The following is a 16,629-nucleotide window of genomic DNA, read 5'->3' as shown; positions in this document are numbered from 1 at the left end:
CCACATTTGTTCTCCGGTGAATTTCAGACAAGTTGGTTAGAGACCTTCAAAAAAGGTACAATCACTCGATTTTTCTCAAGTTTGTCTATCTTGGCAGATAAAGCAATACAAGAACAGGCCTACGAACACACATTTGATCAGGATCGGACGATTGGACACTTTTAAAGGGACTATCCCACCTTTAACATGGGGTTTGAGTTGAGATAGCCAAGCTTGCGGCGAGGTTCAGAAACCACTATCTATCTAGGTTGCAACCCCCGCGGCCTCTTGGTGTTGAAGAAATGCGTTCCCTTCTTTTGAAAATGGGCCTTGCGCAAGGCCCTATCTTCAACATGGAGCGACCGTTAGTGTGACGTCACCTCGTTTAGTCATTCTGATTTAAATGGGTTTGTTCGTTGAAAAATCGCTTAACCCTCGCCCATGTAGGGGGGGGGGTTGGTGCAAACCCCCCCCCCCTGAGGTTTTTCGGAAATAGTGCAAAAACGGCGGCGCGCAGCGCCGCCAAATTTTGGGTACCTTATGGGGCAAACCTTGCGCATCTTTTGATAAAAAAAATTGACCGGGTCATGTCAGGTCACGGAGTTATGACGTCACAAAGGGAACAGCCTCCGGCCGGATTTTCACAAACTGAGTGCCAACGCCCGAGGTTTCCTGCCGGTGGTACGGACATCGGTTGATGGATCGTGATGAAACTTCCCATGCATGTTGGGGCAAGTATTGGCTATCATATGGTATAAGAAACTTGACCGGGTCAGGTCAGGTCACGGAGCTATGACGTCACAAGAGGAACAGCGTCCGGTACTATTTTTGAAAAGCGCCCGAACCACTATTTTGCTAATTCTTGTCACCTCGATGGGAATATGCAGCAATATTAGCTTCTATAGGGAGCAAATGGACCTCCCAAATCCAAAAACACAATCAGATTTCAAAAATTTAAATTTTGATTTTTCGAATTTCTGCCGCCGACTGTGACCTTGCCGACTTCCGGCGCTCCCAACGCGCCATTTTTAGAGCTAGGGAAACGAAATACATACCAAACGATAGAGAATTGATCAAGGAACACGAAAGTAAAGGTTTCAAGTCGATATCTTCCACCGTTTTGCCGCAATCGCCGCGGAAAGTTGAAAAAGTCTATTTTTCCGAAAAATTTGACCTTTGACCGGTCAAAAGTAGGTCAAATGTTGACCTAGGACCAAAAACTATACCACCAATCGCGAGATCTCGGCGAGAGCAATCCGTTGGTCTTTTCCGCTAAGCTCTACGACGCTCCGTTTTCAAACGCCAAGGGGGGGTCGCACCAACCCCCCCCCCCTGCATGGGCGAAGGTGGCAGATCGCCGTTTACGGGCGAGGGTTAAAACTTGGTCTGAACTTTATTGTGGTGCCTACAGAGTAAAAAGAATCAGCTTTATGACAGTAATGTGGCCTGGGGAAGGAGGTAATTTTGGGCTGTGATGTCACATATTTGAAAGTTTGTGTGTATGGGAAGCCTAAGATGTTTAATGAAAAATAAATGCCAGAACCGTTTTCCTGGTCATCCAATCTATAAAGTCGGGCACAATTTAACTGGTTTTAACAACATTTTAGAAGGTGGGATAGTTCCTTTAAAAGGAGATCTTTCGTGCCTCCCGGAAATTCACGGGAGAGCAGATGTGGGTTTTAAAAAATGGTGTCGATATAGCGTTTTCAATCACTCGGCACCCTTTTACGAGAATGGCGCCCTTTTCATGATCTCAAGGCGCCCTCGTAACCATCTGGCGCCCCCACGTCCCCACCAACGTAGCACTACTGACTGTGCGGCGCCCTTCTGGCCTCTTAGCGCCCCTGGACCACATAGCGTTTTAATCACTCGGCGCCCTCCTAAGAGAATGGCGCCCTTTTCATCGTCTCACGGCGCCCTCGTAAGTCGTAACCGTCTGGTGCCTCCACATTTCGTGCCCCTCCTACTGGATGGCGCCTCTCTACATCTTTTTTACGTCCTTCCGGTCAGTCTCCACTTTTAAGCGTGTATTTGCTTAGTCAGACACGTCACTTGAAGCGCCATTCGGCTAGCAATGTTATCAAATTCGGTGTTAATTTAGGCTCCCACATAAAGAATATCTATCGCGCCCCAAAACGGCCTGGCGCCGGGCGCCCCTACAGCTGGGCACCCACAATAATTTTAGGAAAATTACACCCCTGCCCGTATGTGTGGTTAACTTTAAGCTGATCCTCAAGTACCTATGTGTTTGTCTCTTCCTTATTGTCGTTTGATAAATTCGATTTATCCTACATGTATAATTCCCAAAAACAAGAAGCCATCGCAGTACTAATCAGTGGCGAATCCCAGGGTGGAGGTCACATGGGTCATGACTTAGGGCCTGGGGTCACCACATGCCTGCCAGGAGCACCACAGGCCTGACAGCCGACAGGGGCACCACAGGCCCGCCAGGGATGCCACAGGCCTAGCAGGGGCACCACGGGCCTGTCAGTGGCACCACAGGCCTGTCAGGAGCACCATCGGCCTAGCAAAAGCACTACAGGTCTTCCAGGGGCACCACAGACCTGCCAGGGGCACTATCGGCTTCGCAGGGGAACCACCGGCCTCGCAAGGGCACCATGGGCCTGTCAAGGGCACCACAAGCCTGTCGTTGGCAATTAAGGATTGTCAGAGGCACCACAAACCTGTCAAGGGCACCTGCGTTCTAACAGGGGCACCACAAACCTGTCAAGGCCCAGGGACACCACAGGCCTAGCAAGGACACCACAGGCCTGTCAGGGGCACCACGGGCCTGTCAGGGCCCATGGGCACCTAAGTCATGTCAGGGCCCACCGTAGGCTTGTCAGGGGGCAGGGTAGGTAGGTGCCACAGTCTTTTCAGGGGCACCAGCGGCCTAGCAGGGGCACCAGGGGCACCAGTCATCACATGACTAACCAAAAATAAAAAATAAAAAAACTGAAAATAGGGCACCACCAAAATTAAGTGGCCGAAATCCGTTGAGGTTTTAATTTTGGGCATAGGTAGGGGAACCACTTCGATTCATGACCCTCCCCTTGGAGTTTTCCCGAATCCGCCCCTGGTACTAATACATCAAATTTAAGGGGGGGCACCTTGCTATTGGTGCCCCCCTTGCAGAATTCAAGGGGGGGGCACGGTGCCCCGGTGCCCCCCCCCCGTTCCGCCGCCTATGAACTTGAGTAATTTTATCCACAGAAATAATCCATGTCTAAATGAAGGAAGGTCGGTTGGCGTGTCCCTATTGGGAGATAGACCACAGCCCGACCAACTATCCCATACTCCGCCACAGTGCTGAGAGCAGGCACCTCTTATACTGCGCCCGTCAACAGACATCGGAGGCAACACATGCCGCGCATTATCACATTACGGCGAACATGCCATCGCGAGGGGTGTTCAAAACAAAGCAGATTTCGAGGCGTTTGAATCAATTAGTAGGCATACTGCTTCACAATTCACGATTTGCCATAAAATCCCAGTGCACTAACCACAAGAAAAGAACAGGGCCACGGCGAGATAGTCACTAAGCAGAAGCAGGAATGGGGTCAGCGTGATGAATTGTCACAACATGATTACAAACAGTCCATGCCGGTGGCAGTCCCCGTTCCAAAAGTCATCACCGATAACCGCTATCGCTGCCTCCGTGTTCCAATACTACGTGTGCAACAAATCAAACAGGAAAATAAATAATACTATCGCCGCTCATACAGCAGCATTTCAACACGGTAACAATAAAACTAGATTAGTCGAAGGACCTAGTTGCATTGAACAGGCCATGATTTGCAATATATGGCTGGCCCGTGGTTTTGTACCTGAGCGGCGACGAACGCTGTCGGTTCGATAAGAACCTCGCGGTAAGTCGTCTGTTGACGGCGGGTCCACCACCAGCCTGTCCGCCAGTGAAACACAGACGCACACACTGGGAACACCGACACCGGTCACCGGCGCCGTCCTCCCAGTAAAACTCTCCTCACAGTCACGGCAGCTCACGCTGAAACAATCCTAACAATGCGGCTGGAATCTCGACACATCGGTGCCACATAACGAGTGGCGTGTTCGGCGGTTCGTTCACAAGGACCTGCTCGATTGAGCAAGCGTCCAATACCACGTCAGGTCGACCCCGCAAAGGACAGTCGCTGTAAGAACCGGGCAGCAGAGCTCATCGCTCACCCAGTTACTTCGCTAAGTGCACAGCACTCGCGACTTTATCACACAGTGGTCGATGTCGCTTGACGAGCCACCAGCTCAGGCATTCAGACCGAGTCGGTCCAGCAGGTCGTCCAGCAGGCGCAGCTTTCCACTCGCCTCGGCCACGTCCGAGAACGTCTGCACGGCGCTGGTGACGTGGTAGCGCACGTCGTCGAGCACGGCGATCGAGTCGGTCTGCTGACGGTCGACCACGGCCCGCGCGTCCTCGGCGACCAGCTGCTCGAACTCTTCACAGTCGGCCATCTGGTGAGAGGGACGGGCCGCCGGTCAGCTCCGGGACGCCGGGGTCTGACCGTGGTCTGACGGTGGTCTGAGGCTGGTCATATGCTGGTCTGAGGAGTCGAAGTCTGCTGTTGGATAAGGACGAGGACCAGGCGCGCCTCCGGTAGTTTATAACACGATCCGATGTCGGCTTCCAAGCCTTCCACCCATCAGTAGCCCATGAAGTACCCATACACGATAGCCAGTCCGGACATCATCAGCATCAGCGCGCACACCGCCACACCCATGCCCCTCATCTCGGCCTCTGGGACGCCGCAGACCAGTCCTCCGACGGTGTCGGGCCGACTGGATCCGCAGCTGGAGGCGGGCGGCCGCGGCACCGGCGAGCCACCGCCCAACGGCTCCGGACCGGCCGGCGCCGGCGGCGGGTGCACGTAGAAACAGGGCGTGGGCGCGGCGCGCGGCAGCGTGGCGCTGAGCCCCGGCCGGCAGGAGGCGCCCGCCGCTGCCGCCGCCAGCTCACACAGCTGGTTGGCGGAGGTGACGCGCGCGGCGGCGGCCGAGTCGGGCGCGGCCGGCCGGTGCGCGGCCGAGGGCGGCGGCCGGCCGACCGATACTGTGTCCACCTGCACCACCACCTCCTCCAGGGAGCGCGGCCGGTCCGGCGCCGGCGCCGCGCCCTGCGCGCTGTCCGCGCTGCCCAGACGGCGCAGCTTGGCGCGGATGGCCAGCTCGGAGCGGGCCAGCAGGGTACCGCCGGAGGATGGACGGCCGGGGGAGGAGGCGGCGGGACGGCCCGGCAGCGGGTCCGTCAGCGGGTCCAGCACCTGCGCCGACACCGAGCGGCGGCGGCAGACAGGAGACAAGGATAAGGATCATACATGGATCGGGATGACAGACCCAATGAGGCAGGGAAGGATAACATATTGTTTGGGAGTTCACGACACTAACACTTTTTAGCATAACAATTCAGGCTTAAAATATTGGATTTGATCTGAAAGCTCAGACCCATAAGGTACGTTCTCTGGGAATAATTGATTGCGACTTCCGAGCACATCGACTGCAAGAGCCATTGGTTGAGAGCATCTCGCATTAAACCTTACACTACATATTTGTGTTTTAGTGTGATCACAAGACTAAAACAAAAATGGGCAAAAAATAAGGTCTCACGCTCGGGTTAGTCACCTGGTCGAGATTTTCTGCGATGAACTGCGTGCAGGCGTCCTCCAGTTTTGGCAGCTGGAAGAGGCGGGCTGTTTTGAGGACGGGCAGCACGTTCTCGCGGTCCAGGAGATCCACCAGGAAGTTGCCGCAGAGCCGCTTCAGGCCAGGCAGCAGGCACATGTCGGCCGCTGAGAGCACGTCCAGCACCGTGCTCTCCGTCAGCTGCCGGAGGGAGACGTGGGTCACGTCCGGTCAGGGCTGAGGGGTCAGCTGGCCACGGCAGAGGAGAGGGGTCAGCTGGCTAGGTCAGACACGGGACACCGGTCAGACACAACAACGCCAGAAGTGGGTCACCAGTCAGGGAAGGGGCTGAGCTGGTCAGGGGAGACCACCGGTCGGGCTAAAGAAGAGACGACAGCTAACTACGTGGGCACCAGACACTAGACAGAGCAGAGGGAGATCGATAGGGGAGGACACAGGCCAGGTTGGACTCGTTACTCATCAAAGAAATTCGGTGTTGAGGGAGAGCTGGACATCGGATACACTAGAACCATACGCATTTCACGTATGACACTCAGTCATGGTTGGGGATTGAGCTGTGCCAGTTGCCACGACTTTCGGGCCAAGTGACCATACCGTATGACGCAGTGCACTATGCTTGCTGACGTACTGTGGCTGCTTCAGGGCTCAATCTTATAAACGCCGTGGAATGGATACGGCAGCACTGGCTGAAGTTAAGCTGCAGAAAACGGCTATTAAATCATTTAAATGCAAGATGGTTTTCACGCATTTCAGTCCATCGTATGTTGGCAGTCCAAAGAATCATTTTGTCGACTCGGATCACCGTTTGTCGGCACTGGTATCACTGTCAATGTTACCAAATGCCGTAAATAGAATAGTACGGCATTTTATAAGATTGGGCCCTGGCGTCTGTACCGCAGCTGTGTTTTGGTAGACCCAGTGCAGCATGCTGACGTACCGTGGCTGTGTTCTGGTACACGAAGTGCACCATGCTGACGAATACCGGCGCCGTCAGCCCCCTCAGTGTGATGAGCGGTACGCCGGCGTCACAGCCGCTCTCGCTGAATGGGTCCCGCAGCAGCGCACGGAAGTACTCGCTGCGACCGCAGAAAAACACCTGCAACGTGCCGGTACGCAACGTCAGCGAACTAGCAGCGATCTGTGCAATCGACATTCCTACCCACAGCCTATTGACTCCGAGCTCAGGATGAGCAATGAGCATGATGACTGCTGAGTTCCTCACGCTCGAAAACACAGTCAAGCAGCGCCACATGTCCTGTAAGTACTCGCAATTAAATACTCACCACCAGATTCCTTCCCGTTCCGTGACGTCCCTTTTCGACCCGCAGAACGCCATCCCATCCTATATTCCCGTTCCATATCGTCCTGTCCCATACCTTCCCGTCCAAGCAGCCGCTCAGAACCAAAACCATACCTTATGCGCAGGGAAGCGGTGCTCCTCGACCAGGAAGACGACGTCGGCGTACCTCGGCGGCACCTTGGGCATCAGCGGCAGCTCGGTGCCGACCGCCCAGCTGCAGAGTGCCGGCGGCACCGCCTGTTCGGCCATCACGGCCAGGTCGAGCGCCAGCTCCGCCAGCGCCTCGTCTGACTCCAGGACCAGCTGGGTGACTCGGGTGCCCGGCTTACCGCTCACTAGAGGAGAGGCGAGACACGCGGTCACACGAGGTCAGTACAAACACAGGAATATACTGAGCCCTGAGGAGTGAAGACATTGGGTCAGGGTAGCATTTAAAAATGACAGGACATCGAAAAATAAGAACGTTCAATGACAATATGAGACGTTCATCGATAGTGAACGCTGAACAGGCATATTCTGATGTAACAAACACTCACAATCTGTCAAACAGCACGAGGCTAAACATACTCAAGCTGACACAGCTAGGTTCACACTGCCATTGATGCGGTCTGCTCAACCCCCATTGTCTCATTGCCAGTCCCGATATCACCCCCAGCCGCCGGTGCATGTCCCTACCGAATTCGTCCACCCTGGCGATGTGTTCCTCCAGCTGATGTCTGAGGTCGGTGAGCCGGCACTGGTTGGCCAGTCGGAGGCAGTCGTCCACGTCTGCCACGGCCGTCTCCAGTCGGCCCGTGTACAGGAACTGCAGCAGGCTGGCAAACGCCGCAGGATTCACCTGGAGGGAGTGGTGATTTTAGAAACACACTACCATCAATAACAGGATGGAATATAATCAGGAATGTCCTTCACACAGTCCACAAAGCACACGGCGTGCTTTCTGGACCTTAAACATCACTCAATTCACGTCAGAGATCAGCAAAACTAACAAGTCACAGTAACCCATTGCGCGGGTAAAAAGTTCCTAAAATAAAACGATAAAATGGACTATCAATCAAATGAAGTTCACTACACACATTCAGGGGACATGGTTAGGTCAGGTCACTAAGCCGTCAACCCGTCTATGGCACTGACCAGGTCATTGGTGAGTGTGACTGTGGTGCGATCACGCCACTTGGTGTCCAGCATGTCACAGAAGTACTCGGAGCGGGCGGCCAGCACGCAGCGGTGCACGGGAAAGGAAGCGCCGTGCACCACGAACGTGATATCGCTGAACGGGTGCGCCTCCAGCAGTCTGATGGAGGGATAGTAGATCAGATAGAGCAGCGGTAACGCATCAGACAGTCGGTGGGTAGGGTAAGGGCGGGTAAGAGTACGCGGGCGATAAGAGTACGCATCAGCTGTTTCGGTTGCTTAGCAACGCGGGTTTGTCGAGTTCATGAAGTGACATGAAGCCGCCAGTGCGTGCATGTCACCAACGGAACGTGGGCGTTGAGCGGCGACGCTGTTGAGTTTAAGGCGATGAATATTATTTTCGAGCGTTATGATATAATTATGATATGGTACAATAATTTTGATACTTGGCAGTTGAGATAAGGTACATTTCCGTGATTGTTGTGGGAAACTTGTGAGGCTATCTGGGGAAATACTGTACAGTGCAATATTCTGTTTGCGAAGTTTTGCACAATGTTTCGGGGTTGTTTTGTGCGCGAATTGCATGTACGGTAAGAGGACGCACTGTTCAGGAGGGTAAGAGTACGCAGAATTATACATTAAATCGAATATACAGAAATATATAATTATTAATCTATCGCTCAATGACGTTTGTTTTGTAGGTATATCATCAATGGAGCACTGTGATGCAGATGCGTACCCGAAATTCTTCCAAATACCAGTTATTCTCCTTTTTGATTGTGCATTTTTTCAAGAAACACACGACATGATTATTTCCTGATTTATAGACTTGAAAGATTTATTTTGTTTTTCTTTTTGGATACTAGAATTAACTTAAATGCCTTCTGAGTTTGAAGCTAAGCATTTGGACAGTGCAAGCTGCATAGGTGTGTGTTCATATGCTTGCGTACTCCACCCGCCTGGCGTGCGTACTCTTACACACCCCATATGGTAAGAGTACGCAAGTGCAACGGTTCAGAAAAATGTCAGTTTTAGACCACTTTCATTTACGCTGAAGGATCGTTGCCCCATGGGTTGATGGCTAATTCAATGAACTTAATATTCCCTATTTGCGATTTCTTTCCTTCAAATATTAAACAAATGAGAGCAAGAAATCCACTAAGTGCGTACTCTTATACGACTTCACCCTAACACTGGCAACGCATGGGAAAGCCGGCCGAAATCCATTGTAAAGCCGGCCAGATTCGACTGGATTCGGAAAAAAAAGCAGAGCAAAGGACACCAGAGCGATTTTGTTCCAACTGCCCGTACCTTATCGAACACAAGGCGTCACACCAGTTGCACAGTGCACACGCACCATATCATATAGATAGGCATAGTATCGGACACAAGACCGGTAATACCTATATCAGATAATCGGATCAGTGCAGGAGCCGCAGACAGACCCTGACTTATGCTCCGCTGACCCGTGTGAGAGCCATGACAGACCGTCCTGTCACCTGTCCCGCTGACGGCCACCCCCGTTCGCTGACCTGCGCAGGAACTCCTGGTAGACGTCTCGCCGGATGGTCTGTCGGGTGACGGCGTGTCGGCGCAGCAGCACGCGTCGGATCTCGTCCGTCAGCGCGCCGTACAGACACCGCTCGCCGTCGAACGTGTTGGCCTCGCAGCGCGCGCCGGCCTCCAGCAGGTACTCCACCAGCTCGGCGTGGCCGCACAGACACGCGTAGTACCTGAAGAATCGGTTCAGAGACCACTCAGTACATCACACCGCCACACAGACATGTATAGTACCTGGAGACCCAGTCCCGGATCACTCAGCACCATAGAGACACATAGTACCTGACACGCCCGCCCCGAGACTGTTCTGCATATCTCACCACCTAACAGGCAGGCAAAGTAGGTACCTGACAAACCAGTTCTGAGGCCTCTCAGCCCCACACAGACACGCACAGTACCTAAGGAGCGGCCCCGAGGTCTCTCAGCACCGCAGGCCGCAGCAACACGCATAGTACCTGGAGGACCGGCCCAGAAACCATTAAGCACCACAGAAACACCCCCACAGACACAGAGGGTAACTGGGGTAGCAGCCGAGACTGCCCAGCTGTACCACAGGGACACAAACAGTACCTGAGGAACTGACCCAGAGACTGCTTAGCAAAGCACTATAATGTGAATGGCACTGCCACTGACACAATACCTGGTTAACTGACCAGCATATGTAGTTATATATTTCAAACATACCTCTAACATAAAATAAAGCATAACGTCCTACTTGCATCAATCAATACCAGTACTTACAGAGGTGTACTGTCCCATTTGTCTCTGATATTGACCTCAACTTCTTTGATTTCTACCAGGTATCTGAAAATCGAACAGCTGTTAACGTTCATACATCAGAGTATTTACCAGCACAAACTGCAAGATATTATGTAAAACTGAATTAGCCATTTTTGAACATCATCAAAGAGAGTAACAGGATAACAGTACTTACTTAACTTTGGCCAGATCCCCAGTTCTGCATCCAAGAAACAAGGCATTGGTATCCATGCCTTTTTCTGAAAATAATATGCAGATTTGAGACGAGATAAAATCAGTATATTGACTGCAGACCTATACCTACAAATTACAAAACAAATAAATGATTTGAACTGCCACTTTCATAGTCACATATGCTATCACAGGGCTTGTGGCACATGGCAACATATATTAATCTAGGTCATTTTAAGATACAATTTGGCTTTTGGATTGCAAGACAACAGAACAAGACAAAGCTGCATGGTTTAGGCTTAAGCAATATATTGGTGTGGAGTATAGACCACTAAGTGAGGCCTTTAGCCATGAAGCAGTTTTCACTTTTAAACCTAGATCAAAATAATACACATACAAAATACCTAAACAAGTCAAACTAAGCCTACCTTCAATCAATTAGAGCTCTTTGAGCTTAGTACCTAAGTAGTACCTGTTGCCATGGCCAGAGGCTAAGCGCATTAACCCTCGCCCGTATTGGTGTTTTTCCAGCCGCGAACGTATAGGGGGCAAACTGAAATATCCTGAAAACCCTACTCTACCGAGTCCCTGAAACACCGCAAATGACGGTGCAGCATTGTTACAGCATGGATGATCGAGGAAAATAAGTGAAACGACGGTGCGGCGGCCGCGTGCCTAGTGCTCTCGCGTCTCTGGCGCGTAACATAAGAAGAATGCGAGCATACAGAAAACAGTTGCACCCCCCCCCCCCCCATTGCCGTTTCGCCCCTGATCTAGCTAGAGCTTCGCGAAAAAAAAAACGAGCGTGTTGCCCGTGACGAGAGGAAGCCGATGATACCCAATTGTAAGGTCCTAGGTCATTGGTTGACCTTCAGGTTAATGACCCAAAAGGCGGGAAAATCGGGATTCGGGACTTGTTAGAACGTCGTAAAGTGTGGCTTCTATGGTTTTTTTTCGGGGTGCTGATCACGAATATCATGCTAGTTTTGATCACAGATGATGTCTTTATTCATTTAGGCCAGGTCGAGTCAGGTCAGGTCAGGTCAACCAGTAGAGGTCCTGCCGGGTATTCGTAGAAGGTGTCAACCGCCTCTGACAGCTTCGTAACATGTTACGAAGGCACCAAAACTACTTCGTAAACGTTCATACGGTTGCTAAATTCGAATTCAGCTTGAAAACTGGCCTAGAAACATGTAAAACTCGAAAAGTGAACTGAGGTCAACAAAGGTTAATGACCTGACCTGACCTTCAGGTGCCCTTGACACCCACCCTAATGCATGGGGGCAACATCATATTACATGTTTGAACGCTTGAAACCACGAAAAGACCGCAAACGCACTGCTAATGCGAGCCGACGCCCGACATACGCCGAATCGCGATTCCGGTCAAACATGGTCTCAAAAAGTAGGTCCCAGGTCAAAGGTCATTTGGGTCAGGGTCATGAAATTTTCAGGGTAGGTGTAAAATTGATTAACGCGAGAGTACTGAAAGTTTCGTCGCAATCGGCCGCTTTTTACGCGAATTATTCGCGAAAAACCGAGGGGGTCCGTTCGACCCCCCCCCCCCCCTCTATACGGGCGAGGGACGAGGGTTAAGTATGCGTTAGGTAGGCACCAACTCCAAGTGCTAGGTTAAATTAGGAAGACATTAAGTAGCTGGTAGCACGTATTAAAGTCTGACAAACCTAAGAAAGAACAAAGCTAAAACACCTGAATCACTCTGCATGTGTTATGACTTATGATCATTGCCATTTGCCAGCAAATGCATTCTGAGAAAATTTGCCTGACAAGTGACAAGCCATGTGGTAAGCATTTTCAGATATGTTGGAGCCAATATAAAAGCACATGATCAATGGCAGTGGCATTATAAATCCATTCATTCTTAGGTTTGCCAGACTATGAATCGGGTAAAACATAGTCATTTTAAGGGTAGTCCAGGGTGAGCCATAAAGAATTACCCATCGATAAATTCTCTTTATTTCCAAACGGGTTGGCGTAGGTATGCCATCTTTTGCATATATGGGGTGAGACTAAATGCTTACTTCGAAATCTAAGCTGCGTTGCGGCATTGGCGGTTATGTGCGGCGTGTATGCCGCATGATTAGTAAGCGGCGACCACTAAATTAAAAATTCAATAGCTTTGACCTGTTTTCAATGGATAACACTGCATACCAAAAATGTCCATCGCTCTCGTCATAGGATATTTAGATTTAAATAACTAACTTATCTACATCATTGTTTTGAACCAAATTAATACTCAGCCGCGAACGTATAAGGTATAACCCCTTGCCGTTTCGCTCCTGATCAAGCTAGAGCTTCGCGGAAAAAACGAGCGTGTTGCCCGTGACGAGAGAAAGCCGATGATACCCAATTTTAAGGTCCTAGGTCATCGGTTGACCTTCCAGGTCAGGTCAATGACCCAAAGGGCGGGAAAATTGGGACCTGTTAGAACGTCGTAGTGTGGCTGCTATGGGGTTTTTCGGGGTGCTGATCACAAATATCATGCTAGTTTTGATCACAGATGATGTCTTCATTCATTTAGGCCAGGTCGGGTTAGGTCAGGTCAGGTCAACCAGTAGAGGTCCTGCCAGGTATTTGTAGTAGGTGTCAACCGCCTCTGACAGCTTCGTAACATGTTACGAAGGCACCAAAACTACTTTGTAAACGTTCATGTGGTTGCTTAATTCGAATTCAGCTCGAAAAAAACTGACCTAGAAACATGTCAAACTCGAAAAAGTGAACCGAGGTCACCAAAGGTCAATGACCTGACCTGACCTTCAGGTGACCTTGACACCCACCCTAATGCATGGGGGCAACATCATATCACATGTTTGAACGCTTGAAACCACGAAAAGACTGCAAACGCGCTGCTAATGCGAGCCGACATACGCTGAATCGCGGTTCCGGCCAAACATGGTCTCGAAAAGTAGGTCACAGGTCAAAGGTCATTTGGGTCAGGGTCATGAAATTTTCAGGATGGGTGTTAAATTGATCAATGCGAGGGTACTGAAAGTTTCGTCGCGATCAGCCGCTTTTTAAGCGAGTTATTCGCGAAAAACCTTAGGGGGGTGCATCAACCCCCCCCCCCCCCCTGTGCGGGCGAGGTCATGTTTTGATAGCAAGACTGAAACAGACTTTTTTGGGTAGCCAGGAAATCGCATGCCAGAGCCTATTCAAATTCTTTTATCGGCCTTTATATGCACCAGTCGCATACAGGTACGGGATTTAGCATACGATTTCCAGACAATCGAAAGACTGTTTGGAGACAACAAAGGAAGGAATGAGTGAGTTAAGTTGAAAGTATTAATTTGGTTCAAAATGATGATGTAGATAACCTAGTTATTTAAAGCTGAATATCTTATGACGAGAGCGGTTGGCATTTTTGGTATGCAGTGTTATTCATTTAGAACCGGTCGGAGCGTTTCAGTCTTTAATTTAGTGGTCGCCGCTTACTAATCATGCGGCATACACGCCGCACATAACCGCCAATGCCGCAACGTAGCTTAGATTTCGAAGTAAGCATTTAGTCCCACCCGCATATATGTCGCAAATTTGTATCCAATCCTGACAGTGTAGCTCATTTTGTATATGCTCGTCCACTGTCTCTGCTACGCTCCTGAAATGCGAGGTCGTCTTAACGCACATCCGCCGCTTCTGAAATTCAGGAATCACCACTGGGTGTTGGCTGCTAAACACTCTTTGGTCTAAAGAATGCTGGGCACAATTTATCCCCGACTTCAGCCCCACGGGCTTCGCAAACTGAAATATCCTGAAAACCCTACTCTACCGAGTCCCTGAAACACCGCAAATGACATACGGTGCAGCATTGTTACAGCATGGATGATCGACGAAAATAAGTGAAACGACGGTGCGGCGGCCGCGTGCCTAGTGCTCTCGCGTCTCTGGCGCGTAACATAAGAAGAATGCGAGCATACAGAAAACAGACTACATTTATTAGTAAGGAGATGACGTTGTAATATGTATGTAAAACATGACATAGCTATGTCAGCGTGCCTTGAAAGAAAGTGAAATTTTCGATGGGTAAATATTTATGCCTCACCCTGTATAGTAGTTAATCATTAATGAAACCTGAAGCCATGGCAATGAGGTGCCAAAATAGCATTACTGTAGCCAAGGATTTGTCATTTACTGCTGATGTCAATATAAAATATCACCAATAATGAATGCTTCAAAGCTTATCAACTCTTTCTGGTTAATGAGAAGATAAAGTACAGTGAAGCTAAACAACATAATTTAACCTGACCTAAACTTACTTATCTACTGATATAAGATCTTTAAAACATCCCCCAGCCTTCCCAAATCACTCATTGACCTCTCTCCCTGCAAAGCCAATCTAATGGAGGGGCAGATCCAGAGTGGCTTTGGGGCTAGATGGCTAGAGCCCCTGACTGAAAAGATGCCACCCTGCGGAGCGACAGATCAGGGCACTGCAACACCGTTAATAATCAAATCACTATCTATAGACATCAGAGGAAGAGAGAGACAGATACCTAGCGATGTCTTCAATTAGTATCAGACGCCCCTTTATACAGATTTCAAACGAAAGAGTGGTTGGTTAGCTGATGTGCTTTTAGCATAATAAATTTGATTGGCAGACACTCCATTAAATAATTCAGTCACTCGATAGAAGGGAAAGGGTTCATGAAGACTTCAGCAATGGTTTTCAACAGGGGGGGGGGGCGTGTTCAATCGTGAGGGCACGTTAAATGTTTGAACAAAATTCTGTCATACAACTGGAATTGTGAGATCGGGTGGTGGGGTCAGGGTCAGCACAACAAACCATGCTTAGTGCGGGCTCTGCTTCCTCAAATCCATCCATTCAACCATTCGCACTAAATCTGTTTAACAAAAAATAAAAATAAACAGCCATTCAAGACATTCATCAATAATCAATACAGATCGGTTAATGTGATGTTGGCACCCAACCACTTGATACCTGGAGGACCATACATTTTGCTTTCCCTAGTAGATATAAAGCATGCCGCGGCTCCATTACACTGGCCCATGGGGGCAAAACAAAACTGAAACACAGGATCCACTCCTGATCCAGCGACAGTCAAGTGTCAACAAGACAAGCTGAATGTAGGTAGCTACCTATTCACCGATAAGCTTCAGCAGTGAGGAAGGTAATCATTACCTGATAGTTGTATTTAAGACAAAATCAGCTTACATAAGAACACGAAAACAAGCCCAATTGTGTGCAACGACAACAAGCAAAGAATCACACAACACAACACAATATTATCAAGCTTGAAGCCGAAGGTCACCAGCAAAGATACTGTTCAGTTAACAAAAAGCGTTGCCGTTGCCATGGCGAAGCTATAACGACTCTTATACTTCAAGCCTTTAAAGCATTTTATTAAATCTTGCAAGCGAATAATGTCTCTTAAATAAATTATTGGCATAAAAAATCGTCATTTTAAGATCATAAATGTTCTTCTATTCAAAAAAGAAAGCTTACTACAAAATAACAATCAAGCCAGCTCAAACCATTGAACAGAATTCCTATTTACCATTTATGCGACAAAAAATGCGAGGCTGTTTCAATTGGGAATGAGCCAATAAATTTTGTTCAGATCACTAAATGAAAAAAAGACAACAACAATGAAAAAATTGTTCAACTTTTAGCTATAAAACGGTATGAATTCTAGCAAAACCATGTTTTAGGTGAATTGAAGCAATATCCAATGCGCTTTACACAGGAAGATTGAAGTATTCCTATCATTGGTGTCATTTTTATAGGCTTCGTAGAGCCCGAGCCTTAGGGGAGAGTGGGGCACATTCGTGCATGGGGCACATTCGTTTTCAGCAGTTTATGGGAACACGAGTGACTGCACGAGCTCAAGGTAAATTATCACGGGCGTAGGAACGTCATGAAAAGTGGGAGGGCCACCCTGTCAAGGGGCCTCCTTTTCCAGGGGGCCTCCTATTTTCAGGGGCCTCCAACTTTTGTCTCGTCCTGCTGGCTGCTTTCAAGTATGACCTCCAAATCTAGCTTCTGAGATCGGGCAGATGTACCCAGGGGCGTAACCGCTTAAGGGAACAGTGCGGAAA

The 16,629-nt window shown here is 49.6% G+C and overlaps 1 protein-coding gene across 2 annotated transcripts; it reads right to left on the bottom strand.

The window, feature by feature from the left end:
- Window positions 1–3,169: 3,169 nt before the first annotated feature.
- LOC122393522 (ankyrin repeat and BTB/POZ domain-containing protein 1-like) lies at window positions 3,170–15,833 on the bottom strand. Of its 2 annotated transcripts, none has more exons than XM_043389658.1 (10): window positions 15,713–15,833; window positions 10,560–10,623; window positions 10,367–10,429; window positions 9,598–9,798; window positions 8,066–8,225; window positions 7,607–7,769; window positions 7,046–7,266; window positions 6,569–6,727; window positions 5,611–5,811; window positions 3,170–5,252 (listed from the first exon to the last, which is right to left on the bottom strand). In XM_043389658.1, the coding sequence occupies exons 2-10, from the start codon at window positions 10,613–10,615 to the stop codon at window positions 4,635–4,637; spliced, it is 1,842 nt and encodes a 613-aa protein (XP_043245593.1). In that variant the 5' UTR covers window positions 10,616–10,623; window positions 15,713–15,833; the 3' UTR covers window positions 3,170–4,634. The 2 variants fall into 2 exon arrangements, with proteins under 2 accessions (XP_043245593.1, XP_043245594.1); XM_043389659.1 differs by having other exon boundaries at window positions 3,170–4,446; window positions 15,713–15,828.
- Window positions 15,834–16,629: the final 796 nt, after the last annotated feature.

This window comes from Amphibalanus amphitrite, unplaced genomic scaffold (assembly GCF_019059575.1).
Source record: "Amphibalanus amphitrite isolate SeventyFive unplaced genomic scaffold, NRLGWU_Aamphi_draft 000539F_arrow, whole genome shotgun sequence".
NCBI classification, from domain to species: Eukaryota; Metazoa; Arthropoda; class Thecostraca; order Balanomorpha; family Balanidae; genus Amphibalanus; species Amphibalanus amphitrite.
The sequence above is the reverse complement of the archived record's forward strand: the minus strand, read 5'-3'. Positions and strand labels throughout refer to the sequence as shown.

Bases quoted from the DNA above. Each gene is read 5' to 3' on its own strand.
- LOC122393522 (XM_043389658.1), bottom strand. From the start codon at position 10,615: ATGGATACCAATGCCTTGTTTCTTGGATGCAGAACTGGGGATCTGGCC. The intron at 10,430-10,559 runs GTAAGTACTGTT...TTCGATTTTCAG, and splicing joins GGGGATCTGGCCAAAGTTAA to ATACCTGGTAGAAATCAAAG. The intron at 6,728-7,045 runs GTATGGTTTTGG...GGCACGTTGCAG, and splicing joins ACCGCTTCCCTGCGCATAAG to GTGTTTTTCTGCGGTCGCAG.